This window comes from Melanotaenia boesemani, chromosome 15, assembly GCF_017639745.1.
Source record: "Melanotaenia boesemani isolate fMelBoe1 chromosome 15, fMelBoe1.pri, whole genome shotgun sequence".
Classification (NCBI taxonomy): Eukaryota; Metazoa; Chordata; class Actinopteri; order Atheriniformes; family Melanotaeniidae; genus Melanotaenia; species Melanotaenia boesemani.
The window spans coordinates 11,961,037-11,988,237 of NC_055696.1; the positions used below are offsets into that span (position 1 = coordinate 11,961,037).

Below are 27,201 nucleotides of genomic sequence, written 5' to 3' on the forward strand. Positions count from 1 at the left end.
TCAGACAGCATACTTTTTTCTTTTTTGTTTTTAAGAGATGCATGCAATGCATTTTAATTGGTAAATGGTCTGTATTTATATAGCGCTTTTCTGTACCTGGAATGATACCCAAAGCGCTTGACATTATACATCACATTCACCCATTCACACACACACATTCACACACTGGTGGCGGAAGCTGCCATGCAAGGCCCTCAACCACGACCCATCAGGAGCAATTTGGGGTTTGGTGTCTTGCTCAGGGACACCTCAGCATGAGCTTGACAGGCCGAAGATCGAACCAGCAACCCTCAGGCTACAAGACGACCACTCTACCCACTGAGCCACGCCGCCCCACGAATTTTTAAACTCTTGGGATTTGCAGCAAAAGACTAGAAAAGATGTGTAGCCTAATATTTTGTATTTGGAGGATTTTGCCTACCTTATGTAATTATTTACATTTTATATAGGGTTACAACATTAACAGCTGATGGTTATTTAACTTCTTGCAAAAACGTGCTACATAACACATAGGATAATAGTAAACTTTTCCTTTTAAAATAAGCAGCTCTCCCTTAGTAAGGCTTGTAGTGTTTTGCTTTGAAACAAACAGCTGGATGCACATCTTCATTGACGCTTCCTTTACACATCAACGTGAACACATGCTCTCAGACATAATCTACACACAAACAGAGAGTCACACACAGACACACACGCACACACCTTCGCAACTTCAGTGTGCCGGCCTGGCTTACTACAGACGGGAAGCCTCCACGCTCGCGCGGCTGTCTGCAGTGCACTTGTTATCACAACAGAGGTGAGAAAATAAACCAGCAGTCTTGTGTATGTTTGAAAAAAACTTACAATTTATTTTTCCTTATGTCATAATTTGGATTTGTTGGCTTAGCTTGATAAAAAAAGAGGAAAAAATGTAGTTGTTTTGAACTGTTGCGTAACATCCGTCAACTTTCCAGGATATACTGATGTTATTGTTCTAAATGTGACTGAGTGTTGTCACATTGTCTAATAGAGCATTAAACAGAGGTAACATCAAATTCTAACAGCTCGATCCCATTTACCAGAATATAACAACCTTCTTTGTTGCCTGTATCTGATTAACTATATTGTGATGTGTTATAAAGCATTGATAATAAGAATTATATGAATGATTATCAATGTTAATGATCAGAGGTATAACCGTGCGGTGTTTATACAGAGTTTTAGGGCAGAACCCGGATTTTGTCGCGGCATAAAGACTGGATGTAGTGATAGTAAAAGGAAGCTGGAGTGTTTACTTTTTTGGGAAGGGGTGTACTGGTGATAAAGCATTAGGTAATTAGCCTATCTGAGACTGCAGACTGGGTGACGCCAGGCTTCATAAAGCAGCAGCAGCACTGCACAGACGGACTGATGCCGCACTGAGCTTGTGCTCTTTTGCTGTCATTGTAAAAACCCCAGCTGTCTGTCTGCCTGCTATAGAGGCCAGAACTGGTCACATTTCTACCAGCAAGCACAAGGCATAATGTGGATTTTGTCTGTGTTAATTTTAGATGCATCTTACTAGGATGTCCAAACTCAAGAGGACTTGTAATATGCATCTATTTATTTATTTATTTATTTTAGAATGAGAGGATATGCAGATGCAACCGGGTCAATTTATAAACACTTGTTTTTACACAGTTTTTATAAATCAGCTTAACGTCTGCTTAAATCAAATGCAGAAAGCTGTAGAATGAGAGGTAGGATGTAATCTGGCAAGAAATGATGGAATGATATGTAAAAGTATGCATCTTTTGATACCAAAATTGACTTGATGCTGCAGAGTCTAAACCACACTGTGAAGGACACAAACAGGTTCTAAACCTTCATTTGTGCCACAAACATTTTTTTGACTCATATTTGGGAAAAAAATATATTTAAGAGATTTATCATCAAGGTGCTGCTCTTACAGTAGAAAGTGGCTGTTACATAGCTTTGTTCTTCTGTACCTTATTGAAGGCAGTTGTGCAATTTCCAATACTGTTCAGATAGACAGAAAGGCACAAACACAAGGAGAACTCTCTGTGTGTCTCCCTCCCTGTCTCCCTCTCCCCCTCCTGCCCTGTGATGTATTCTGGCCAGACAGTATGGCTCCTGGGCGTCAGTGGCATGATCATAGAAACAGAGGCCAAAAAGGACATTCCTCATTGTTGGTGAATCTAGAAATGAGCTTGGCCATCTTGGCCTGTTCCCTCTGAAACTGTTATGTTAAGCTTTTTATTTTCTCCAGCAAAGAATAATATTATTGTCATTCTGCTTGGAGATCAGTCTGATCTGTCTGTAAGCATGCTCTTTGTAACCCTGCTGATAGACTCCTTATGATGGAAATCCACCTTTAATGCGCACTTCATTAACCATGAGTATGCAGTTCATTATAGTTGTGCTTTTCTCTTCAGGCCAACGTCCCACCTATGTGACAAATAAACCTCAACATCTGTTGGCTGTACCTAACCTTCAAACCCCAGCCATGCATGTGTTTTTGGCTGAACTATCAGCTAATACAATCTTTCATGTCTCTTGCCAGATGAGTGAAACTTGACCTGGATTTCTGGCTGTGTGAGGAATAACCTTCTCTTCAAGAGATTATTAATCCAGAGCTGCCGGATCCCTTTGGTGCCAACACAGAGAGGGGATTTAGGGTTTGCACTGCCCTGGATGGAGTCCAACTCTTCCACCAGAGCTGCTCAGAAGTAACCGAGGAATACAAAAAAACAGCCTCTGTTTACACAGACTCATCACGCTACCTCTTTTATCTTTACCTCTGTTTTTTTTCCTCTGTGCCCCGGCCGCTTATTATTTGCCTCTTCGCTCCTGTCCTCGAGGGAGCTCTTATCCCATTAACTGGACCTATCAGCTCATCTTGCCACCCATTTATCCATCTTAAAATGAACTCCTCTAACTCCATTACATCCCTGTTCTCCTTCACCAGCCCAGCAGTGAAGCGCCTGCTTGGCTGGAAACAAGGAGATGAGGAGGAAAAGTGGGCTGAAAAGGCTGTAGATTCTCTGGTGAAGAAACTAAAGAAGAAGAAGGGAGCAATGGAGGAGCTGGAGAGAGCTCTCAGCTGCCCTGGGCAGCCTAGTGAGTATCACAAGATCCATTAGAAGTTTGGCCTACAATAGGTGTTTATCTGGTGTTCATAGCTCATAAAAAGAGTCACACGATAATCCTGATGTGAGATGGTTTGCAGAATAGGTAAGAAAACTAAATAAAAAACCTTCAATGTTTAGACTTTAAATGTTTACTTGAGTTAATGAGAAAAAAAAAAGATATGATTTCCCTTACTGGGATTGTACTGACTGGAGTTTTTCATTTTATGCTACTTCCATTTATCCTAATTTCTGAGATATAGTAAGTATTCTTCTTTCAACTTCACTTCATTGCACAATATCAAAACTTTAAAGAAGATTATTCGCAATGAATAATAAGCCTTTAAAATACAACACATTATAAGAGATGAACCCAGGTATTTACAGTCAGGGACATATTTCAGATGTATTGAGTTTTAACACGCGCCATCACACAGTGATTTTTTCCTCTTATCTCAGGGTATCATTTTAATAAATGAAGAAATGATTCAACAAGTCACCAAAAATCAAATGTGTGTATGTATGTGTATACATATATATATATATATATATATGTATATAAAGAGATTTGTGCATCAGAGTTTTTTTCTTTCCTGTCTTATTAATCATCTTAAAACCACTCAGGTCTCTGTTCTCTCACAGACCTGCATAAAAAAACAGGGGAAAAAAAGCTTTTCTTTCAGCAGCTACAGTGAAAACATCCTACTTACTCACTTATTATCTATTTATTTCATGCAAAATAATGCCTTTTTATAGTTGTGTACTTTTACAATTATGATATTTATTGCAGAAAATGTACTATTTATGTATTTTTTGCATTGCTAATGTTGTTATGGGCCTCAAAGTAAAAGATTGGAATAATTCTTCCATCATTACTTATCCTTTTTATATGCAACACACAGTTAGACTAAGTGAAAGTTGGCATTTGGTACAAGTTAACACCTGGGTTTATTCACTTGTAGCTCCCATGCTTCGGTTTAAAATTGCACAGGAGATATTGAATGTATTAGCTAAAGTGTTTTTAATACGATAATTCAAGAAAAATAGACAGCGGAATATACATTTCTCAAGATTAAAGCTTTAAACAGCCAAAGATTTAACTCATAACATAAGGAACCTCAAGCTATATATTGAAGATCATGTTTTTTTTTTGTTTTTTTGTTTTTTTATCTTTCAGGTAAGTGTGTGACAATTCCTCGATCACTGGATGGAAGGCTGCAGGTGTCCCACAGAAAGGGTCTGCCTCATGTCATCTACTGTAGGGTATGGCGGTGGCCTGACCTGCAGTCCCACCACGAGCTCAAAGCCCTCGAGTGCTGTGAGTTCCCCTTCGGCTCCAAGCAGAAGGACATATGCGTCAACCCTTATCACTACAGACGAGTAGAGACTCCAGGTACAGGGATTGGTGGAGAACATCTTCCATATTTATCATAAGAAATGCTCCTTATTGAGTTCATGTTGAGTAAAACTTTAAATAGAGACAGAACATCTGATCTGCTAGTGCTTCCAGCCCATAACAATTTGTGGTAATCTGAGTTTATATAGCAGCATTTGGATCTCTCTTTGTCCTCACTGGCATCCTGTGTACCTTTTTTTTTTTAATCTTTTATCTCTTAAGTGCTGCCACCAGTTCTGGTTCCACGCCACAGCGAGTTCAACCCTCAACACAGTTTACTAGCAAAGTTTAGGAACGCCTCTCTGCACAACGAGCCGCTGATGCCACAGAACGCAACATACCCAGATTCTTTCCCTCCACTGCCCTGCTCCTCTTTCTCCTCCTCCCCTCCTTCATCCCTCGCTCAATCCCCCACCTCACAGAGTTATCCCAACTCCCCCAACAGCTCTGCAGAACCTGGAAGTCCATATCACATCACAGGTAAGCCTCAAAAGTATTGCACATACAATGCAAGGATGTTATACTTTTATTTTATTAGCAAGTTCTGACCCAAAAAAGTGCATCAATCTCAGTTTTCCTGTGCTGTGATTTGTGGTTTTCCAGCTGACACTCCTCCACCCCCATACAGCATGATGGAAACAAGCTCCCAAGAGGATGTGAAGCCAAGCAATTCCACAGAAACCACTAAACTCACATTTTCTGCTCCACACAGAGGTAACTAACCTTGTATTGCATTAAATGTGACGAAGTTAAAAAAGGAAAACATTTTTAAACATAACAGCTCTAAATTAATTCTGTTTAGATTTAAGGCCTGTGTGCTATGAGGAGCCTGAATACTGGTGTTCCATAGCTTACTATGAGCTCAACAACCGGGTAGGGGAGACTTTTCACGCCTCAGCACGTAGCGTCTTGGTGGACGGCTTCACAGACCCGTCCAACAACAAGAACCGCTTCTGCCTTGGCCTGCTTTCCAACGTCAACCGCAACTCCACCATCGAGCACACGCGCAGGCACATAGGCAAAGGTAGGCTGCACAGCTTTCAACAGAACATACAGACAGTAATTTGCCTGCAGTCAAGTGTTTGTAACAATATTTTCTAAACACATTTCAGAAAATGGCATTTGATAAAAATAAATTTCAGAAAATACACTTTACTGTGCACATCTAAAATGCATTTTCTGCTTATCTGCAGTACGTGTCTAACATTGTTGTGTTTTGCATTGTTGGGCCACCACAGTGAAAGCATCAGAATTTGTTTTCTCATCATTCATGTGGTTAATTTGTATGATTTCATATAACAAGCTATTAATTTTTCTCTCTAATTTCACAGGATTACACTTGTACTACGTGGGCGGGGAGGTGTATGCAGAGTGTCTGAGTGACAGTAGCATTTTCGTCCAAAGTCGCAACTGTAATTTCCAGCATGGCTTCCACACCACCACTGTGTGTAAGATCCCCAGCGGCTGCAGCCTCAAAATCTTCAACAACCAGCTGTTTGCTCAGCTTCTCGCCCAGTCTGTCAACCACGGCTTTGAGGTTGTCTACGAGCTCACTAAGATGTGCACCATCCGCTTGAGCTTTGTCAAGGTACCAAGTTTTCTAGTTAATCCCTTATTTGACAGACAGGGACAGACAGGCATAGTAATCAACCTTTACCCGACATTTCTGATTGAAACCTTAGTTCAGTGAGAATGTTTGTTTCCCAGTAGTTTGTCAATGCAAATGAATCTGCTGTGTTGTTTAGATGTTAAAGTACTGTCAGGCATGTCATATCCTGTCATAAAGAAGGTAGGATTGCACTTTTTCAGTTAGAACTCAAACTACCATCACACCAGCTGAGATTTATGGCTGTGTTCATTCCTCAGGGCTGGGGTGCTGAATACCACCGGCAAGATGTGACCAGCACCCCCTGCTGGATTGAAGTGCATCTGCATGGGCCTCTTCAGTGGCTGGACAAGGTCCTCACACAGATGGGCTCCCCACACAACCCCATCTCTTCAGTGTCATAACATGAACCCTAACACACACTGTTTAGTGTGTGTTTGTTCTCTTCACACAGGTAGTCGTTGATTCTGTATGTTTTGCTTAGCTCTCTGTCCTAGGGCTCCTATTGGCGTCTCGTATAAATATGACTGTTATAAAGCTTTGTCATTTCAAGACACTCCACTAAAAAAGAAAATGAATATCTTTTACCTTAATAGAAGTCCTTAGTTTCAATATGATGAAGCATCTATCCTCATCCTCATTTCCATTGGGATGCGTTAACTGAACAAAACCAGAAAAATGGGATATATCTAGGTACTCAAATGTTATGTAAGTGGTATTAAAATTCTATGTGCTGTATTTCCATGTGTTGACCAATGTTTTACTAAATGTACTGGTTACTTTTTACTTGATCCATTAAAAATGTTTTTTTTTTTTCTTTCTAAGATTGGACTCTAAAGTTTCAGCTTTTTTCTTATGTGTGAGAATAAAACGTACATCACAGTATAAACACAATCTGAGACATGTTTCAGTTTTACTGTCATATGTTTAATCTTTACTCAGCAGGGGAAAATCATTACAAAAGAGACACTGTACACTGACTTCTCTTTGCTTATTACACATTACCATCATATCATATATTTTGACTTCTTTTAACACATTTATATTCCCTTATTTGTTTTCATTCATAATTTCTGGTTTGTGCTACAGCTGAAGATAAACATACTTATTAAAAACAAGTCCTTGAAGCATCACATAGCTGAAAAGACAATTGGTTGTCACATTTCACAACATTGAGAGAGAAAACACTAAAACACACATTCAAGGTTCAACATAATCATCAGGACACAACATAAACATGATCACATGAGGCTTCAGCATTCAATCAACTTTCAACAATTACATTTCAGGGCGTTCATTATGACAAAGAAAAATGACAGAAGAGAGGAGATTTTACAAAGTAACTGCAACTAATATGTAAAACAATAGTGGTGAGAAAAGCTGGCTTGTATTAAAATTTGTTCCAATAATAAAATCCCTAACAACTGAGAACCTGTTGAAGAAATTCACATATTTGTTTTTATATAAGTTAATCTGGCACAGTCCACCTGTATCCCCATGCTTTAAATAGTTCATTTGTTTCACTCTTTCTTGTGCATGGCTCACTATTGGGAAAAAGTATGTTTTTTTATGTTTTATGGTTACTACCCATTTATGCATCAAGTCTGACTGTTTTGTTTTCAACCATAGAAAGCATTACATATACTGTCAGACACTTGCAGCCAGTGTCAACAGCCCTGGAACTGCTGCTGTGATAGGCTGCGGCTGTGTGTGGCCAGGAGCTGCTGCTGCTGCTGCAGGAAGCGGATCACCTCGGGACTCCTGAGCAGTGACTGGTGGGCACAGACATCAACATTTCAGAGCACAGTACAAAATTAATTCTGTGGATCACCATAAAATAGCCTGGATAACGAAAAGGGGAAAAGGTCAAATACAAATGATGTCTAACTCATGGAAGGATGGTGTCCATTAGGTGCCACTAAATAATCTGAGGACTTCAGTTAATCACCTGTTTTGACATTATGGCAAAATAAGGCAAACCAGCTTTGACTTACCAGTCGTTTCTGGTTGAGCACCTGCTCTATCAGGGAAGGTCTGGCTGGACGGTCCCCCATGGTACCGAGGCGCTGTTTGTTCACAGATACGGGTCGCTCCTCGGAGTTCTCCTGTTCAACCAAAAACATAAACAAACAAGCACATGCGTGAGGATGTTTGAACTGTTGCTCAGTTAAATCTGGTTAAAGAAACTCCAGCAAAATGTAATCTGCATTAAAATCTTTAGTCGCATCTGCAACACTTTAGCTTCATAAATCGGATACGTCCAAAAATAAAGGATTTAATTAGAATTTTCTTACATCTATTTTTCCGCTTGACATGGCCTGGTCGCTCTTCTTCTTCTTGTATTTGTCTTTGTACATCTTGTTGCGGTGTTTTTTGCACATCCACGGCTTCCTCTGCTTGGCCACCTGTGTGGTCGTCTCTGTACACCCGTCATAGGTGCACTGCTTGGGGGCATTGTCCACCTCCGCGGCATCCTCGTCGTTGAGCTCCTCCGGGCTGGCGGCGCTGTCCCTTGGGTCCGACGCGTCCAGAACGTCACTCTCTTCATCCGGATCGTCCATGTCGTAGGAAGACGCGTTGTTCTCTGGTTCATGCGGCGTTATTACGTTTCTACTGTCGACGACTCCACTTTTATTCACATAGTACCTTTGTCCATCCTTAGTAAGCAACAGAGTCGAGTCTTTGTCTTTATTTGCGGCCGATGATGAGTTCTCCTCTTCGCTCATGACGGCGGTGCAGACAACAGTGTAACTAAAGCTAGCTAGCAAGCTAATTACCTGTCCTTTACAGTAGCTTCGCGTCAACAACCGTAGTCGGTCTATATATAAATTTACTTACATTTTCCGAACAATTTTCCTGTTTTAAACGGTATGTCACTTCATGAAAATCACCATACTATGAATAAACCATTATTTTAAAAGTGAATCTCAAGATTTCTAGTCTGCTACAGTGACAACAACATTGTAAGTCAACGACACTGATCTTCTTCACTGATTTTCAAAGTATTAGAGCGACCCCTATAGGTACAAAGAAGAACCGTATATCACCTCGAATGTAGATTTAATTTACAGGCTAACAAGATAAATCATATAGAAATATTGCTTAAATTAGAATTTTAAAATGTAATGCATGTTTTCCAAATATTTATATGTTCGCTTATGTACATAGTCAGCCAGTTTTCACTGATCAGATGTGTTCTTCACGCTCATCAGATGTCCCTTGGTGGGATTATGAAACACCGGCCTCTGGGTACAGATATGTTCAAGGTCTGTTACTCACCCTGCACACAATAACCAGGGTGAAGAGAAAAGCAACTACAAAATATGTAGAATCCATTTCTGGTTGCTGTACATCACATTTTCTATCACATTCCTCATAGATTTTTCATTTGGCTCGTTTTTACACCTCTGCCATGGTCTTCTTCTTCTTCTTCTTCTTCTTCTTCTTCGTAGTAGTAGTAGTAGTAGTAGTAGTAGTACGTTTCATTTACAATCATGCAAATGTGAAAACAACGCAGAAAAATCTGAGCTGTATGTTACACAACACAAAACAGCATCTGCTCCTCTAATGTAAAACAGATTCCCAGTTTAATCAAATATTAGCCCACTATTATATTCTGAGGTGAGATAATATTATCCCACCTCAGAATTGTCAAGCTGGAGCTGAGCTGGAAGTGGAAGTGCTGTTCCTTACCATTTTCTATTCCTGCTGTGGTTTATCCAAAATGAATTTCTATGATTAAATTCACCAAATAAATTTCAATCATCCCACCTGTATGCAAGCACTTTTCATGTCAAGCACAGTAAATTGCGAATCCTACAACCCTTGCTATAATTGGTATTCATAAAAACACATCAAGTACCCCCTCTAGTGAAGTGCTACCTACAAGATAACTGCTAAAAATAACAAATAAGGGCTTTTGTGGGATGAGACAGTTTATTTAACAGAGGAAAAACTGTATGCATGTGGAAAACTATAGACATTAAAACTTCAAAAGAAGAGAAAAGAGACACCCACAATTTGACTTTGGAACATATTTTAATTATTACTATTGTTATCGATAGACCATCGTTAAACAGAGGTACAGGTTTCAGTATTTGGAATGGGTTGTAATGCGGTGGTGCAGCTGTGAGAGCACTTTGGTAAACCACATGTGCTGGAGAGTGTGGATTTCAACAGCACAACAAATTCATACTGGTCTGCAGCACATTACTTTGTATGTGCCAAGAAGAGAACAAATACAGAAACTTAGACAAGTGCAATGACTGCATTGAGATCTGAAAAAGGAAAAAAGAAAAAAGGAGCTGCTCTGCATATCTCTCACTCGTCTGGCCTCATATCAGTCACTGGAACTTATATTGTACTGGCTGATTTTACACAAGAAGAGACGTTATTTCCAGTGTCCAACATTGAGCAAAAATGATGATCTCCTTTTCTTCTCTAGGTTTGTTGCATGAATTCATCCAGGTGGAACATCATCAGGTCAAAATGCTCCTCTTCAGCTACACAGCTTGTTTCCATTTGAACCTGATGATCTCCTCTGAATCATTATTTTTTTCTATGCTTGTTATGCAAGACTGTGTTTTTTTTGTACTTTTTTTTTCTTTTTTTCTCATTTTTCTCATAGACGAACTACTAATAAAGAAATATACTGTATTGTGAACTATCAAAATAAATAAAATTGTTATTTACATAACATATAAACAATACTTGATCACTAAACTGTTTTGTTTTATAAGAATAGGCTACTGTATGTCTGTCATGCTTTCATCTGAGTAAATGAAGCCATGAATGAGGTTGTACAGAGCTTAAATAAATCCTCCTCCACCTTTTTAACCCTACTGCTTTGCATGAGTGCTGCTGGTTTTCAGACATCCATACTGTCATTCTCTTTGTCCTGTTTGACTGCACTAAGAGTGCAGTACCTTTGTGCAAATAGGTAGCTCTCATTACTTGTCATTTCCATGAAAAACATCCAAATATGTAGTGTGTAAGAGAGAGTCTTGGCCTGCAACAATCATACTATTTACTGCTTTCATACCATCAGTGTTGGTAAAAATTAAGATTAATGAGCATTTGTGTGAATGTATGCAATGAGGAAGAGATGTCAAGTTTGCTACAAGCACCCAGATGCTGCTGAATTTTGTGTATTGAGATGTTATGAACTAGCAGTTAACAAGGTAACAAGTTGCGATAAAATGCACCATTATTGTGTTAATAGCAGTTTGTGTAAAATGTAAACTGTAATACTGAAATCCAACGTTATGGGAAGGCAACATCTACGCTGTTTGGAGCACAGAGTCGCAGCAATAGTGCTCTCCTCGACTACTGCTTTTCCCAAATTTTCTGAGAACTCTTTATTTCTGCTTCCTGTAGCTCTGATTTGACCATTTAAGAGTGTTCATCAAGTCTACCACAGCCTACTTCACATTTCTGACTTCTATGTCTACACAGTTTTCCATTATTTTGACTCCACCAAGCTCTTCAGGCAACAAAAACTGTATCCTCTATGAAAAAGGGAGATACATATAAAAAATGCAGTGAATAAATAATGAGTAAATAAGGTTCAATAAAACATGAACATTGGTCCATATTCTCATATTGCCATGTAGAGCTTTTTCATCATGTTTGGCCCGGATCATCACTGAAAGGTAAACGGTCCCGTCGCCCTTTCTCGCTCCCTGAGCTCTGCAACATGTGCTCAGATGAGAGAACGTATAAAGAAATTAAAGTCTTCTACCTCACTCCACATATTCCTGTTGCCTCTTTTGTCTTTCTCCCAATCTCTACCTGTTTTTTTTCTTTTTTCTTTTTTTTTTTTCGTCCACCCCTTCATCGATCTGTCCTCCAGATTTTTTTTTCTCCAGTGTTTTCCACTATCCACACCCAGCATTTGGTGTGAGGATGTAGATGTCTCCTCTTCCCCCTCCTCCATGCAGAGGGAGGAGTTGGAAAAGGATTCTCCTTCCAAACATGTCCTTATCATCCTCCTCCCTTCCACCTCCTCTCTAGAAGGGTGAGTTGGGGGAGCAGATGGTGCTGACTGAACTGATGGAGATGTCATCGGAGTCTGATGGGGGACTGGGTTCCGGGGAGGGGTCAGAGCAGGTGTTGGGGTTCAGAGAGGGAGGAACCATGGGCAGGCCAGGGAGGCAACAGGGAGGCTCTGCCCGGCGTGGATTTGTTGTCCTTTCTGTCTTCACAGTCTGGATCATCTGAAAAGGTGGCGGCTTCACATCCGGGTGGCGTCCTCGTCTGAGAATCTGCCCCTCCTTATCAAGAGGGGTGGCCTGGTAGAAAGAAGCACAGGAGAACATTGTGATTAGATCACTCCGTGGCATTACACATAATTCAATAGAGGAGAAGAAGAGTTTTGTACATGCTTAAGTTACTAATCCCTGTTTAACTGATTAGTCACAAGTGGAATTAACTAAAGAAACTGTTTTTTTTAATCAAGTGATTTTATCATGATTGTTATTTTCCTTTAGTGTTTTACTTGCTGCAAAATTTAGCAAAAAGTATAAATGGTTTTGGTATTTTGCAGTTCTATAATCAGTGAGCTGTATGTCATAGTGTTGCATGGAAATAGAGAAAGCAGTGGAAAACTAAGTGGAAAATGAATATTTGTTATTAATTTATTCAAACCTCTTATTAATTCCTCTTGTGGCTAGTGTAATTTATTACTATCAAACCTAAGGTCTTCAATAAGTCAGGGTATAAAGTCACAAAACACAAGCTAGACGACTAAAGCTGAATAGCAAGTCCTGGTATTACAGGAGGCAGCCGGGTGGGGAGCGTTACATCAAGCAAAATAAATGAACAAATCACAGAAGTTCCAAGAGACAGGAGAGGGTGCATAATTATTTCTTTGGAAAAGCCGCAGTCACAAAGAAATTGCGTAAACAAAAACTGATTATTTCAACACCAGTTTGTTTACTTTATCTAAGCCTTAGCTTGTGCATGATGTGGGTTAACATACACAGCCTTATATACAGAAAAATGCCACAACCCACTAATAAACAGCAACACAACATGGGGCAATCCTTGGCAGGAGACAAACAACAACGATGCAGGTAATTTAGTTATGAAACTGTGTTTACGAATAGGGAGGGATGAAAGGGGGAAAAAAAAAAATAAAAAGATGCTGTCAAAACGGTACAGAAGCAGCAGCAGCCAACCAGCAGGGCAGCACTCAAGCAGGGTAGGAGTGGTGGGGGGCATTAATTCCAGAGACACAATTTCAGCTTGTTTTGATTTCTCGCTGCTTTGCGACCTTTTTTGTGTCTCCATGGAAACCTAGCATACCTTATCCAGTACATGGCCGGGTGCTGGTAGAAATCCAACGACCCAGATCTCTGCATAGAAAAGCTGTCATCCAGCTGAACACAAAGAGAAACCAGCACAATCAATCCAAACACCAGTTCACATGGGAACAAAAGCTTTACTCAGAAAACTGGATCTGTCTCAAGAAGCAGAGTGAATTAACTAAAAAAAAAAAGAGGAAAGTTGCAGAGAGCATCAGACATCTGTGAAAGCAATTTTAACAATTTGCAGTAGTTGTCAGACCAACTGGTTTATGTGGCACTTACAGAAATGACTGACACCCCTGCAGTGGTGTCATTGACCCTCGGACTCGTGTTGAAGTGCTTCTTTATCTTCCCTGCTACTGACAGCTGGTGCTCATTCTCACATAGACCTTCATCCTGCATTGAGAGAGGCAGAAGAGAAAGTCAGCGTTTCTGTGGAAAATGCTGCAAATGAAAAGAAGTAAGGTGCCTAATAAGTTTGATGATGCTGTACATACAGTGACCCAGGGGTGCTCTAGCACTTGGAGAGCGGTGTATCTCTGATCCACCTCAACCTCCAGCATAGATCGGATCAGCTCCTGCAGCAGGTAGTGCAGGTAGAGGCGAGTTTAGTATGCTTCTTATAGAAAGCAAATTAATCTATTCACAGTACACACACGTATATGATCAGAGTGCGTAGGGAGGATTGTCACCTTGGCTGTTTCTGACACGTTGTCCCAGTATGGTAGAGGAAATTCTAGCTGTCCCATTAGTATCTGATCAAAAAGTGCCTCTTGATCATCACTGCTCCTGGGAAAATGTTCACATCAAAGAGTAAATATAAAGTAAGAATAAGAATAAGTAAATGTGAAGTATGTGTCCAAAGAGGTATAGTTGCAATACTATTGCCAACCAGTAGGGGGAACTCATGCACAACCTCAAGAATAACAGCTTTATCATTAATCTCCAGTGTTAATGACGTTATGACATCTAGTGGCAATAAAACCAGATTGCAACTAACTGAATTCCACCATCCTACACCACTGAAACTACAGTTGCATTACTTGTAGTCGCGTGTTGGCACTTTGGTTTTTCTATGATTCCACAATAATGGAAGCAAATATGAATATTATATTGGATTTCAGTGAACAGATGTTACACAGTGGAGTTTTCACGAAAAAATGGTTGGTAGAAGGATATCCTGTGACTGGAGGAGGTTTTGTGTCTATCTTACCCTCGAAATGGTGGGAAACCACACAGCAGGATGTAGGTAATGACTCCAGCTGCCCAGATGTCCACCTTAAGGCCATATCTACACAAAAACAAACTAAATGAGCTCAAAGCAAAGGCATAGAAATATTGAAATTTCCAGACATGATACAGAAGACTTTTTTTTCTGTAGCCACCATCTCAAATCCATTAAAACGTGGCTAGTGCTGTATGTCAGCTGTAAAATAGAATAATGACACAGGCGATACCTTAATCAATTATTTCTCTACATGGCTTCAGCTACTTGATTTGTGTTCTCACCCTGTTTCTGCAATGATTTCAGGTGCTACATATGTTGGGGTCCCACAGACAGTGTAGAGGGGTCCATCAACCACAGTCGCCAGACCAAAGTCTCCCAGTTTCAGGCTTTTGCTGCCGTCTGCATGTTCATACACCTGTACACAGAAGAAACATATGAAAGGGTTCATTTAAATTCTTTTTAAAGATTGTACAGCTGTTTATCTACAGCTGTTTAAAAAACATAAACAGTGAAACAAGTTGAGAAATAAAGCAACAGTTAGAGCAAAACGATGACAATAGGGATTTTGACAGAAGGATGAAGGTAAAAATGAGGGAGTATGCAGGAGGTGTGAGGGCAGCAAGGATGAGTCATCTCTCAGTGAGAGTCCATAGTGAGTGAAATTACTTCACTGTTCATTCACAAAGGCAGCAGGAAATGAGAGAAGGGGGAGTATGTTATATAAGCATTTGTAGAAAGTGTTTGAACTTACCAGCAGGTTTTCTGGTTTTATGTCTCTGTGCACAATGTTGAGGCTGTGGAGGTATTTGATGGCGTTGGCCAGATTGTAGAGCATGCCGCTGGCATCTCTCTCTGTGTATCTGTTGGCAGAGGTGATAGCGTCGAACAGATCTCCCCCCTGTGGACAAATCATGATGCATATGTGGGCTATCAGTGTTGGGAACAACAATGATACAGGAGGTTGTTTGGTGTTTTCAGACCCAAACACAACCTGACAACTTTTCACAGTTGCTGATCTTTTCTGCTGAAAAAGGTTTTTGACAAAAAATAAATAAATAAAAATAAAAAGTTAATTTAGCAGTATGTTTTCTGTCTGCTCAGCAACTGGAGGGATAATCTGTGTCCTCATTACTAAGTTTTACTGAAAAATCTCCTCCTCACTATCTTTAATATTTCCAATTTATTGTATTTTTTTCTGTTAATGTCCTTTCTTTTCTTACAGGCTTCTCTCTCAGTTCATCATATTTTCTACAGGCTTTGAATTTCACTCTCCTCTTACTTTTCTCTCGTCCTCTCTATGTCACTCTCCCCAAGTGGACTAAATGGAGCAGAAGCTTAAAATAGGGCTGCATATTTTTCTCTTGCAGCACTGAGTCAAACACACTGTCAGGGTTCAAACTCAGCAGCAGTTGTTTAAATAGAAAAGCTGTCATATGCCAAAGCTCAGCTTCTAACCACTGCATCTGTCCTTCTTTACTTCTGCTATGTAGCCAAAGGTATATGGATGCACACATTTTACATCTAGATGCAACAGCTTTAACATTTATTTACAGCTTGGAAATGAGGCCTGGCCCACAGTTGGGATCCCAAACTATATTTATTTTGTTGTCATAATAACAGTAGTGCTTTAAAGTTTATGAAACCTTTAGATCTCTCAGCTAAAGAACTACAACATCAGATTTCCAAAGAAGTCCTAAAATAAGAAAGAAAATCTTCATTATTTAAAGAAGACAAAAATGTTTTACTTGATCACTGGTTTTTAGAAAAAAAATTATTCAATATTACTTGTATCTGAATGGCAGAACTATGCTAACCTCTTGGATTGGATGTTAATATCAAGGTGAAATTATAATAAATTATTTTCAGTAAATTGCTGATGTGTGTAGAAACCCTGATCTATGTGAAAAACAAATGCTGCAATCCTCAGAAAATGCTTGGAGAATTTTGAATACTCCAGAAAACCATCACAAATGAGTTTGGGCTCCACTAATTCACACCCAGACTGTGTACAAACAAAGGAGTGAATGACCAACAAAGGTTCTTCCGAGAGCAAAGTGTGCAATACTTTCCGAGGTCACAAAGGAGTAACTTTAAAGCAACTAATTGCCTCTCTTATGTTGGTTAGTGTTAATGCTCATGAGGACACTGTCAGCTGAACTCAAAACAAAGATGGTGTAAAAAGGAAGAGATGCAAGGAGAAAACCTCTGCTCTCCAAAAAGCACACAACTGCCCATCAAGTTAGCTAACAATCACATGGAGAAACCAGAAAGCCCCTGAAAAATGATTTGGCCAGAAGAAACCAAAATACAATATTTTTTAAATAAATGAGTTTAAATTAGTTTAAATAAGAAGGTAACATTGGGGTTCTAGCATTAAAATATTACTACATTGGTTACGTTTGTAAGCTTGTAGTTAGTCATTCAATTCTCCCTACGAGTGAGTGTCAGTGGTTGTTTGTCTCTCTATGTTGGCCCTGTGATGGACTGGCGACCTGTTTAGGGTGCATCCCGCCTCTTGCCAGCAAATCGCTGGGATAGGCTCCAGCTTATCCGCGACCCTGAACTGGACTAAGCGGTATAGAAAATAGATAGGTGGTTAGCTTGCGGTGGTAGTATCATGGTTTCGGGTTATTTTGCTGTATCACTGAAGTAACAGTTAATGCATCCTGAATTTTATCAGCAAGGAGCAATCAATCTGTGAACATAATCTCAAAATAAGACAAAAACCGTAAGCACACAAGTTTATTAGTATTATTATTGTTTTTTAAAACAAAGAATGGTAATATAAAAATAAAATTAGTTTTGTAATACCCAAGAAAAAGTCTTGACTTAAAATATTTGGGAGGAACTAAAGTGAGGTAAAGCAGTTCTGGAAAAAAAAAAAAAAAGGATACAGTTATGTGATTAACTTCACTGTTGTACTTGCACATGTTAAATAGTTAAATCAGTAATGGGTCTTCCAAAAGCTGGCACAAATCATTGACCAAGCACATTATTAGATGGTAAGTTCTCCCTTAAATCAAATTAAAGCACTTGACTCAAACCAGAAAGAGAACTCTAAAATATGTGCATACCACAGTCTTGGCTAAACTTTATCCTATTTGTTTCTCCCCCTCTCTGTCCTTGTCACCCTGGCAGTAACTGTTTCTACCTCATTCATCCATAGCCTCTTCTTGGCCCTCCTACTTTGGACACGCTTGCATGTACGCACATTTCTCCCACAGATTGCCTCTCATCTATATTCTGTAGTACTCCACGCCACAGCACGAACAGATGGATCACATTCCTGGCTCCTGAATTATGCACAAACATTTCTTGACTCAGAGAGCAAGAGGGAGAATGAAGAATGTGAACACACGAGCGCCTGGGGCCGCAGATTGTTTCTTTCGATCCCATACTGTGAGACTTCGTCATTTGCTACACGGTTGATTGTTACGCCTCTGTCTCTGTCACCATTTCTGCTTCTCTGCTTCTCTCAGTTCGAGATAATGATCTCCATCATATGTTAGAGAATGCATTTATCCAGTATTTCAATTTGGGGGAAATATCCCTTATCAGAGAAAATAGCTGTCGCACATAAACATTGAGCTGCAGAATAGAAACCCACCTTGACTAGTTCCATGACCAAGTACAGTTCGCTGTAAGTGTCCACTTCCTCGATGAGCAAGACAATATTTGGATGCTTGACCCTGCGGAGGATGGCTACCTCGTTCTGGATCATGTGCTCCTGGAAAATCAATCAATCAGTCAATCTAAAAATATATCCAAGTGAAACATTTATTAAAAGGAATACATTTCTACAATACAAAAAAAAGAAAAAAAATTACGAGGGTACTATGAAAAAGTTCTTTCATGGGTGAAAAGAGTTTAATGATGCTTTTAGAAATAATGTAAGAAAAATTAACTGTTAACTGTCTGTTTGGGGAGTCTCATTCTGTGGATGTTTACCTTGCCTCTGCATTTGCCCTTGTTAATAATCTTCAGAGCATACTCGCGTCCTGTTGAGAGCTCCACACATTCCCGGACGACCGCAAAGTTCCCATCACCCAACATTCGCCCCACCTTGTAGCGGTCTGATATGTAGGACGGGACAGCTGGAACCTCATCCACAAGAACCTCAGCTGCAGGAAGATGCACAAGATTTAGAGCAGCTGATAGACTCAAAAAGCTAAAAGAAAAAAAAAAGTTCACATTTACTCCACTGTTTTGAACACTTTTTTTAAGAGGAGCTTTTTAAAAGTCTGGCTGTGGCATCTATAAAAGGCGATATTTATTTAGTTTTTGAAAATAGGCTATATGCGAACGAACACGTATATGAAAAGGGGTTAAAATTTACAAATATGTACAGATAATTTATATGTTTGTTTTCTTTGTTACACTATGGCTCTGCAGAGTTCTCTGTAAACGGTAATCAATCTGGCAAATGAAAATTAAATGTGAAAAGAATTGGCAAATCAAAATGCAAATATATGCACTAAATGTCCGGTTTAATATAATGCATGAATCAATTTAGAACATTTGAAATGTTTCTCTGGGCTTTCTGAAGAAATAAAATCAAAGATGAAAATGTCAGATGCTATTATAGTGAACTGCTTCAATTTGAAAGAGATTGATCTTATTTCTTCAGCTCAGTATGACTTTTACATCCTGCTGTTTCCAACTCAAAATGAAGCAGCCTTTACAAAGTTTAAAACTGCATTATAATTTTGTGAAGGGCACCAAAGGAGGTGTGAGAAAGCTGTGTTGAGAGCAGAATGTACAAATCAGAGGAACTAAGAAAAAGGACAGAGTCATCAGAGGTCATAGGCTTGGTCTTAACATGCATGATATTTGCAGTACAAAACCTTTGTAGTGTGGAGATAATATGGAACGTGTCTGCAACATAAACTTTCCTCACCTTCAGTGATGACTCCATCAGCATCTTCCACTGGGCTGGAAATTTGAGCAGAAGAAAGAGAGCTGGAGGAACCCTGGGAGCCCTGCAAAGAGGGAGAGGGCAGTCAGAGAGCAAAATTGTTTAAATTTCTGGATTAAAACTGCTTGAAATTTTCTTTACATTTAACAAAAATATGATCACATGTGTTGTAATGCTCTATCCTGCTTTATGAATCTACATTCCTCCAGAAAAGAACCAATGCAGACAGGACAGCAGGACAATAATCTGAACATTAATCAGAAATTTATTCAAGTGTGTGTGTAAGAAATGAGCTTCTGTTCTTCTTAAATCATAACTCCTATTTAATTCCTATCAACCTTCAGTAAAACAGTAAGAAGGTTGTGGTGAAACTAATAAAGGAAGATTCCTCGGCTTAGTAAGTAGGAGGTCATTAAGGTAAAAGAGAGTGAATGAGATGAGGCCTCTGCATCTATCTAAAGACATAAACTCATTACGCCCTCCACCTTGTAACCTTCTGTCTGGTTGTCATGGAAGCAGCAGGGATGGGGAGCAGGGCTCTAGTTGGGACTATAAATGAGAATCTACCCTTCTCATATTTTCTTCACCCTTGACCATATTTCTTTCTTTATTGTCCTTTTTGCCTACCACCTGTTTAGATTCTTCTCTCCTGCCTCACATTTTTTCTTGAGGTCTTTGGGTTTGGATGCTTCCAGTACTCGGCTAAGTCCCACCGGTGCAGCAGTATGCAGCCTTGCCAAAAGATGTCATCGCTGTTCTTGCAACCAATGATTGACAAGCTTGCTCTGTAAATGCATGCACTACATATGTCATGCATGAACCAATCCTCACAAGCAATTGTCCTGAGATGTTAAAGTCGAAAGGTTGGCCAGTGGTCAGTGGTGGGACTGACTAAATGGGACTGATTTTGGTTTTTATTCAACCTCTCACTTTTCAGGTGCAGGAACTATATTTGAAGCCTTTTCTTGAATTCGTATACAGCATGATTCCTATATTTTTCAGTCTCATCTCTTTAGGGAAGATATGAAAATTGTTTCTTAAATAAATACGTGCCTGGCATGGTTCATCTGATTACCCAACTGATGAGGTTTTCACACCCATTTTTTTGTTATTTTTAAATTACATGGTAAAAGTATGAAATAAAATCCTGAAAACAGTTTTCAAGGTGTAAATCACATCATGGTCTCAAGTTTTCAGTAATAGCACAAACCCATTTATCATCTTTTTAAATTCAAATATGTGTCTGTTTAGGAAAAAGAAAGCCCTTGTATTGTGTATGTTGTGAAGTGCTTATTATCATGGCAGCGAGGTGAAAGAGTTTATTAAGGTACTGTCAGGATGTGCATCTGAAAACTATTTACAGAACTGATCTGTCCTATATTCCTGTCTGAGTAGCTGTCAGTGTTTTTACTCACCTTTGTTCCTATGACCTGAAAACCACCTAGCTGAGTGTAGCTGTGAGTCAGACTGAGTCTGGTTTATGTAATGTTGTGTTTGGTCGGGCACTCATCCCGGAACAAGAAAACCCACTTAATACCCGTAAAGCCGTCTGCCTTCAAGTGACTTATCTAAAAAAACATCCTCATTGTCCTTTTTTTTCCCCTACCGACTCGTGCGTCTACCTCTGTTGTGCCCTGATCGCACATCCAGCCCTGCTCTCTACCCTCTGTCTCTTTTGAACTCCTTTCTCTTTCTCTCTCTCCCTGCCACAGAGGGAAACAAAATACTGTTGCTATGGAAACTGTTCACAGAGAGGAGAACAGCAGCTTATGAGAGCTCTAGTGTGGAGACAGAAGCCTATATATGGCCATTTCCTGTCTGCAGGCTGGGAAGCGGGTTCAACCTTCGATGAAAATTTTGTCTGTCTTTCCTGTGTGAACACCCATGAGACAGATGGAGTGATAGACAGAGTGAGAAACGGAGAGAGAGAGAGATGGAAAAGATGAGGAATCATACAAAAAAATGCATGGAGCCTAGTCTGGTTGAGACAGACTCTGAGATCTATCAGGAACTGTCTTGTTATTGTTAGACCATCCAGCCTTCTCCCTGTTGCACAATACGACACACACTATTCCCGGCTCTTCATCGCTACACTTTTGCTCTATGAGTCACACCACCAAAAACCACACTGGCAAACCTTTTACATCATGGCTGGCAGTACTGCTCTTAAATTTTGCAATAACAACAGAATACCAATCACAATATAAATAGGAATTAAAGGCGATGACCATAGTTGGCCTTTAACATAGATTATCTTAACAGAAGCAGAAGGGTTGCCTAAGGAATAATGATCAAGTCCGTACATGGAAAGAAAGGCTGTCGAACTGAGGATTAAAAATGCAGCACACATTTACATAACCAACTTAAGGATGTTTCCAGCTTTGTCCCACATGCTGCTGTCTGAATCTGATTATGAGACACATCCTGATGCTGCCTTTCTCTTTGTCTCACAGACTGAGTCGAACCAGTTTCCTGTATTAGTTTTGTTGGAGAAATCTAATAAGACTGACAACATTATTTTGTCCCAGCTTGCCTTTCTGTGGCTTATAGGTAAACAACATACAGGAGATAATCTAGACAGAAATGTCTAGACGGAAAGAAAACATAATCTACTTGGTCCTTACTGGTAGAGATCAAAGCTCAGCTGGGAGTTCTGGTTTTCTGTTCTGCTATTTGGATGCTGAAGGTTTCATATCATATTTCTGACCGGCTGTAATCCCAGGGAACTGCAGGGATATGATTAAAAGCTTCATAAAAAATAAAATATAATCAACTGGAAAGCAGACTTAAGTTGTCTCTATCAAAGAAAAAGCACATTTAGAACAGGAGTATTGTTAAAATAGTCTAGTTTAAAGATAAAAATGTTAAAAAGGCACAGAACAAAAAAATAAAAAAATGCCTTTATTTCTTTTTAATGACAACAAGTGACATGTGGTGAGGTTTTATTAACCTTATTCCAGTAGTTTTAATTTTTTTATGTTTTATAACTAGTAAACAATCCTTTTGTGGCAGCTCCACAAAATTCCACAAGATTGTATTCTTATATGTAGTTGTTTAATTCAAGTCCAAAACCACAAATAGGTTTTATGTACTGCTTTGAAACTGTATTGGGGACAGGGAAGATAAATACACATCTGAGACTATGTTTGTGTTACAACAGCTGTTCTGCTCTGTTGAGTTGTTAAGTTTAACAGAGAAGAACTGTTGATAAATGTGAGATAATCATCATCATCATAATTATCTTAATCACCATGCAAACATAAGGAACATGAGGAGTATGAGAAGAAAGACCACAAAATGATAATGAAATGACAATGAATTTAATGACTTGTACAAATGGAAATTAATACATTTAGCAAAGGAAACACAAACAGAAACAAATGAACCAAGAAGAGCTGGCAGCCTCACATGACCAAAATCACATTATGTAGATGATGAACATCAGTATATTTGCCCCAGGGAATTATTTATACATATATATATAAATATTCTGAATCCCTCTGCAGAAGTGTGATTATCACACACATTGAGGATAAAAATATCACGAGTTTTCAGTCATTTTAAATGAAGAAAATGTTCAATAAAGACTTGAGAGATCCAAAATAAATGGCAGATTCTACTACAGTATTTCCCCATGTGGTGCAGCCAGTCTTTTTGGGAATTACAGAAACAAAAGTGGATAACCCATCTAATGACATCAACACAACATGAAATAACAAATATAACACAGCAAAAAAAAACAAAAAACAAATACATTCTTTAGTGACATCACACTCACATGGATGGATGAGACAATATTACATGTTTCATAATTCACACGTTTTTTTTTTTCCACATCATGCTTACTCTCACTCACAAACACACACCCGCGCACACAAATAATTTAATAATGAATCACCCAACACAAAAAATGAAGTGTAAGAATGAGAGATGGAGCATGCAATTCAATAGATTTTGGATATGAATGACTAAAGAGTGAAAGGAGGATGTAGGTGATGTAATAACAATTAGAGCTCAGTTTCTTTCATAAACACTCTTTCAAACAGCTGCCTGAATGTGTCACAGCTTCTGTGAGACATAGACCTGCCATTTGTCTCGCCATCATCCTGTCAGTCTCTTCATCATCTTGTTTTAACAATTTATTTTGTCTGTTATTCATAAAGCTGTGACTTCGCTGGCTCATTCAATCGATCTGTGTGTGTGTGCTTCAGATTGTAACGAACATGTGAGTGGATGTGTCTGTAGGTTTAAGATAAAACTGAAAACTGGGCTGCTCTTTTTGAGGCACATGAGCTTGAAGGATTGGGAGACATTGGGTGGTGGGGGGAGGGGGTGACTTTGTGAATGCAAACTACTCTTTCATGCTTCCGTTGCCAGTTCATGAAAATGGGTCACAGTGTCCACAGGATGTGTAAAACACAAATAATAGGCATCAATCTGCTCTGGAACAAATGTTGATTTCATGCATAAAAGTGCTGGTTGTGAAGCATGTGTAAATGTGTAAGTGATTCTCCGTGCAATTTTCTTTGAAGGTATGTGCATGTGTGGGATTGCAGCTATGCAAGCATGAAAAGCAAAGGGAAAAGCCACGATGTCTGCTCAAGGGAAATAGGTTGTAATGGTCTGAGTGGTGCAAGCAACCTACTTGCCTCTAAGTGTTTAAATGCAGACTCCATTGAGATTAACTGCTTGGATCCAGCATTCACACTGGATGATTAAGATTATACAGCTACTTGAAAATCTTGTTTTTTTAATCTGCTGAATAACTTTGAAAGTTTTATTAGCTGAAATGGTAGAAAGACTGCATCACTTTTAAACTCCATGTATATTATTTGCAAATATTAAAAAATCAAGGAATATGATCTTTACAGACCTGTGATGGGGATAGAAATATAATTTCTTGCAAATCAAGCACAACATCAGAAGAAGTGATGTGTGTCGAAACTCTATGCACATTTAGAATAGAAGTGACTAGGAAGGACACATAATGTGCAAATAGCAACTTGGAGTTCTATTTTTAAAATAAGCTTATAATTCATCTACATGGGGTATGATGAAACATAATTTCACACTGTGAAGTTAATGCTCTTTCATATGGGGGAAGGGAGAGGGAGGGATGGGCATGTGTGAGTTAGAACGGCTGGATGAGAAACTGTCACGGGGGGAGAGGGAATCGCTACCAGAGACTATGGAAAAGTAAGAAGTGGAGGAGAGAATTACTTCATAATATGTCTGAAGAGTGTGAGGCTGCAGAATGGAGAGCGGAGATAATGGGCTGTGAAGCTTCCTCCCCTCATTCCAGTCAAGTCACTGCAGGCTTCATGTAGAGTGTCAGTAAGTACAAAGTCTGGAATAATCTCTCTTTAAGAAAAATACTCACAGCTTGTGATGTGCAGAACTAGAATTTAACTGATGTATCAGTGGTTTGCAAAACAACTCTGATTTGTGATGGCTGACATCTGATGGGAAAAGTGGATGGTGGCAAAAAAGAAAAGCAGTGTTTATCTTTAATTCTCTTATCGCATATGATTATATCAGCTTTACCTACCTAACTACACCAGTCACCTGACTAATACATAAGCAGTTTATGTTTCTAGAAACCACAAAAATGTAGGCTTTTGATGCCTTTCAGTCAATGCTTCATTACATTTCCTAAACCCTGCATATCTGTAGTTTCTAGAGACATAAAATGTTTCTAGAAACATTTACTGTGGACAACTTCCCTCCTGTAACACTCACACAGCCTCCCTCTGAAATTACCTTCTATCTGTGAGGAAAGAACAGAGCACTGCAATCATCTATATTAAGTAAGTGTCCCACGTTTACTCATTCAGAGAGGATAGTTTACAAATGTGTGAATGTGGCAACACGTTTCCTCTCAACCCTGTAATTTATGGTGACCCAGTTGAACATGGAAGCTCTTTTGCATCATGTTAAGCTCTCAGTAGCTGCAACCCAAATTTGATCTGTTCTTGCTGCCCTGGCTGACCTTCATATCACATCAATACAAGCCTACTGCTGATGGCTTTAGAAGCCTGAGGGCCAGACTCTTCACTATCCATTACTAGCTCATCGACTTTAGCACAAGACTGAGTTTACTAAGCTTTATGTTAGGTCGAATTTAGTGTAGGTGGTCACTCATGCAAAAAAGCCATAAAAACACTCATAAACCACTCAGTTATGTATGTCAACTTTTAAAACATATTGACTGCAAAGTCTGGCAATTTTTGCTCTAGGAAAAAAAATGATTATGTCTGCATACATAGACAGCTAAAGCACATTAAAACTGTCATGGAATTTGGGGGGTAAATTGTTTGTTAGGGTGCTATTCTATTATTGTTATCAGAGTTCTTCAAATAAATTAGACACTTACACATTCACATACTGTGTGATTACAAGTTATCCGTGAAGTGAGAAGAGCTTTCACACTTGGATTGACGTTTTGCACTGGGATAATGTGTTCTGTACATCTTTAAATCTCCTGAGCTTATGGAAGAAAACACCTGTCTTTAACTTCTATGCTTCATCCACCTGCTTCAAGCCAGCTCACTAGAATTTTCATCACAAGTATGAAATCAGCAGCTGTATCCCGGCATACATCAAGTTTAAATCAGATTGCTTGGGAAAAACATATTACATTTACGTGAAAGCTCATCTAAGCTTCATACTGCTCTATCTGTCTGTGACTACATAAGTGTGAAGGAAACTCAGTGTGAGTGTTTGTTAAGGAGGCAGAAGGAACTAAATCCACAGCAGGCTTAAAGTGCTTACAAATTAAAAAGCTACTGGGAGAAAAGTCTGATTAGGACAGAAGCTGATACTAAAAGCTCTTCGTCATCACTGCCAAGGACTGGATTAACTTTGATCTTTAACATGCACACACACAACATCCTGTAGATGAACTCAGGAAGTGTGATGTGGAATTAAAGATATTCCCTTTGAGTTGCATGCTCCTGCTCTAAACAGCCACGTTTTGTCATGCAGTAAATACAAAATGGTGAGGTGGACACAGTGTTGTTGTATCTAAAATCCTCTTTCTCTCCTGTTAGACCCAGAAAATAGATCATGGTTCTTAGTTTAGGTACTTGGATGAGGCGTTGAGATTACCGACAGAAAACTTGACTAACAGAAAAATTGCTGAAAATATCAAGTGCACTAGTATAAAATGTAATTCTAAGTCAGTTACACAAGCAAACATGTATAAAAGGACATGACTTCACTCAGTCTCATTTTTAGCTCAGATATTGCACAAACTGCTGACTCACAGATTAGGGGATCTCTATAAGTCAGTGTTATTTGTTACAGAGCTCCAATCTGCAGATGGAGTTCTCCATGAGGAACAAAGAGCTAAGGGTCAGCATGCATAGGAATGCCATGGAAGTGTTTTTAAACTATAGCACGGATCCTAACATTAGCCTTCCATTCCCAGAGCAGCACTGGGTGAGGCCAAAAGTTGATGCCTCGCCCTGTTCTGAGACGCAAAAGATGTCAGGATGTTGTGATTTCTTCGTATTCTAGCGACTCTAAGATGTTGTCGGCCTATGCTCAGTGACAGCTTTATCCTTTTCCTGAGAACATAAAAAGAATGTGTTACAGATTTAGTGTCAGTGCAGGCTACAGGTTGGTTGTGTGTGTGTGTGTG

At 39.3% G+C, this 27,201-nt stretch overlaps 3 protein-coding genes across 6 annotated transcripts in view; 1 reads left to right on the forward strand and 2 right to left on the reverse strand.

Annotated features, from left to right (window-relative positions):
- Positions 1-664: 664 nt before the first annotated feature.
- Positions 665-7,654, forward strand: smad9 (SMAD family member 9). The gene is made up of 8 exons (XM_042008600.1): positions 665-796; positions 2,543-3,099; positions 4,285-4,500; positions 4,726-4,983; positions 5,107-5,217; positions 5,306-5,527; positions 5,835-6,091; positions 6,370-7,654. The coding sequence occupies exons 2-8, from the start codon at positions 2,904-2,906 to the stop codon at positions 6,511-6,513; spliced, it is 1,404 nt and encodes a 467-aa protein (XP_041864534.1). The 5' UTR covers positions 665-796; positions 2,543-2,903; the 3' UTR covers positions 6,514-7,654.
- On the reverse strand, positions 7,015-9,101 carry LOC121654449 (regulatory factor X-associated protein). Its single transcript, XM_042008601.1, has 3 exons — positions 8,404-9,101; positions 8,104-8,214; positions 7,015-7,881 (listed from the first exon to the last, which is right to left on the reverse strand). Exons 1-3 carry the CDS (start codon positions 8,833-8,835, stop codon positions 7,777-7,779), a joined length of 648 nt encoding a protein of 215 aa, XP_041864535.1. The 5' UTR covers positions 8,836-9,101; the 3' UTR covers positions 7,015-7,776.
- A 1,588-nt stretch (positions 9,102-10,689) lies between these two features.
- The window catches only part of dclk1a (doublecortin-like kinase 1a), a 47,906-nt gene continuing 31,394 nt past the window's right edge, over positions 10,690-27,201 (reverse strand). For 2 of the 4 annotated variants that reach the window (XM_042008322.1, XM_042008323.1), the window contains 11 exons: positions 19,542-19,623; positions 18,593-18,765; positions 18,252-18,371; positions 15,396-15,542; positions 14,926-15,059; positions 14,630-14,707; positions 14,109-14,205; positions 13,914-13,994; positions 13,699-13,812; positions 13,415-13,488; positions 12,213-12,399 (listed from right to left, as the gene is read on the reverse strand). In XM_042008322.1, the coding sequence (XP_041864256.1) occupies positions 12,342-12,399; positions 13,415-13,488; positions 13,699-13,812; positions 13,914-13,994; positions 14,109-14,205; positions 14,630-14,707; positions 14,926-15,059; positions 15,396-15,542; positions 18,252-18,371; positions 18,593-18,765; positions 19,542-19,623 (1,158 nt within the window). In that variant the 3' untranslated portion in view covers positions 12,213-12,341. Of the gene's footprint in view, positions 12,400-13,414; positions 13,489-13,698; positions 13,813-13,913; positions 13,995-14,108; positions 14,206-14,629; positions 14,708-14,925; positions 15,060-15,395; positions 15,543-18,251; positions 18,372-18,592; positions 18,766-19,541; positions 19,624-22,857; positions 27,128-27,201 lie in introns of those variants that run through there. The other 2 variants (XM_042008325.1, XM_042008324.1) reach the window with 2 other exon arrangements.

What these genes read in the sequence shown, in the direction of transcription:
- smad9 (XM_042008600.1), top strand. Translation starts at nt 2,904, where the DNA reads ATGAACTCCTCTAACTCCATTACATCCCTGTTCTCCTTCACCAGCCCA. An exon ending in CAGCTGCCCTGGGCAGCCTA is followed by an intron (nt 3,100 to 4,284) that starts GTGAGTATCACA and finishes TTTATCTTTCAG; the next exon opens with GTAAGTGTGTGACAATTCCT. An exon ending in CAGACGAGTAGAGACTCCAG is followed by an intron (nt 4,501 to 4,725) that starts GTACAGGGATTG and finishes TTATCTCTTAAG; the next exon opens with TGCTGCCACCAGTTCTGGTT.
- LOC121654449 (XM_042008601.1), bottom strand. Translation starts at nt 8,835, where the DNA reads ATGAGCGAAGAGGAGAACTCATCATCGGCCGCAAATAAAGACAAAGAC. An exon ending in TGTCAAGCGGAAAAATAGAT is followed by an intron (nt 8,215 to 8,403) that starts GTAAGAAAATTC and finishes TTGGTTGAACAG; the next exon opens with GAGAACTCCGAGGAGCGACC. An exon ending in TGCTCAACCAGAAACGACTG is followed by an intron (nt 7,882 to 8,103) that starts GTAAGTCAAAGC and finishes TGTGCCCACCAG; the next exon opens with TCACTGCTCAGGAGTCCCGA.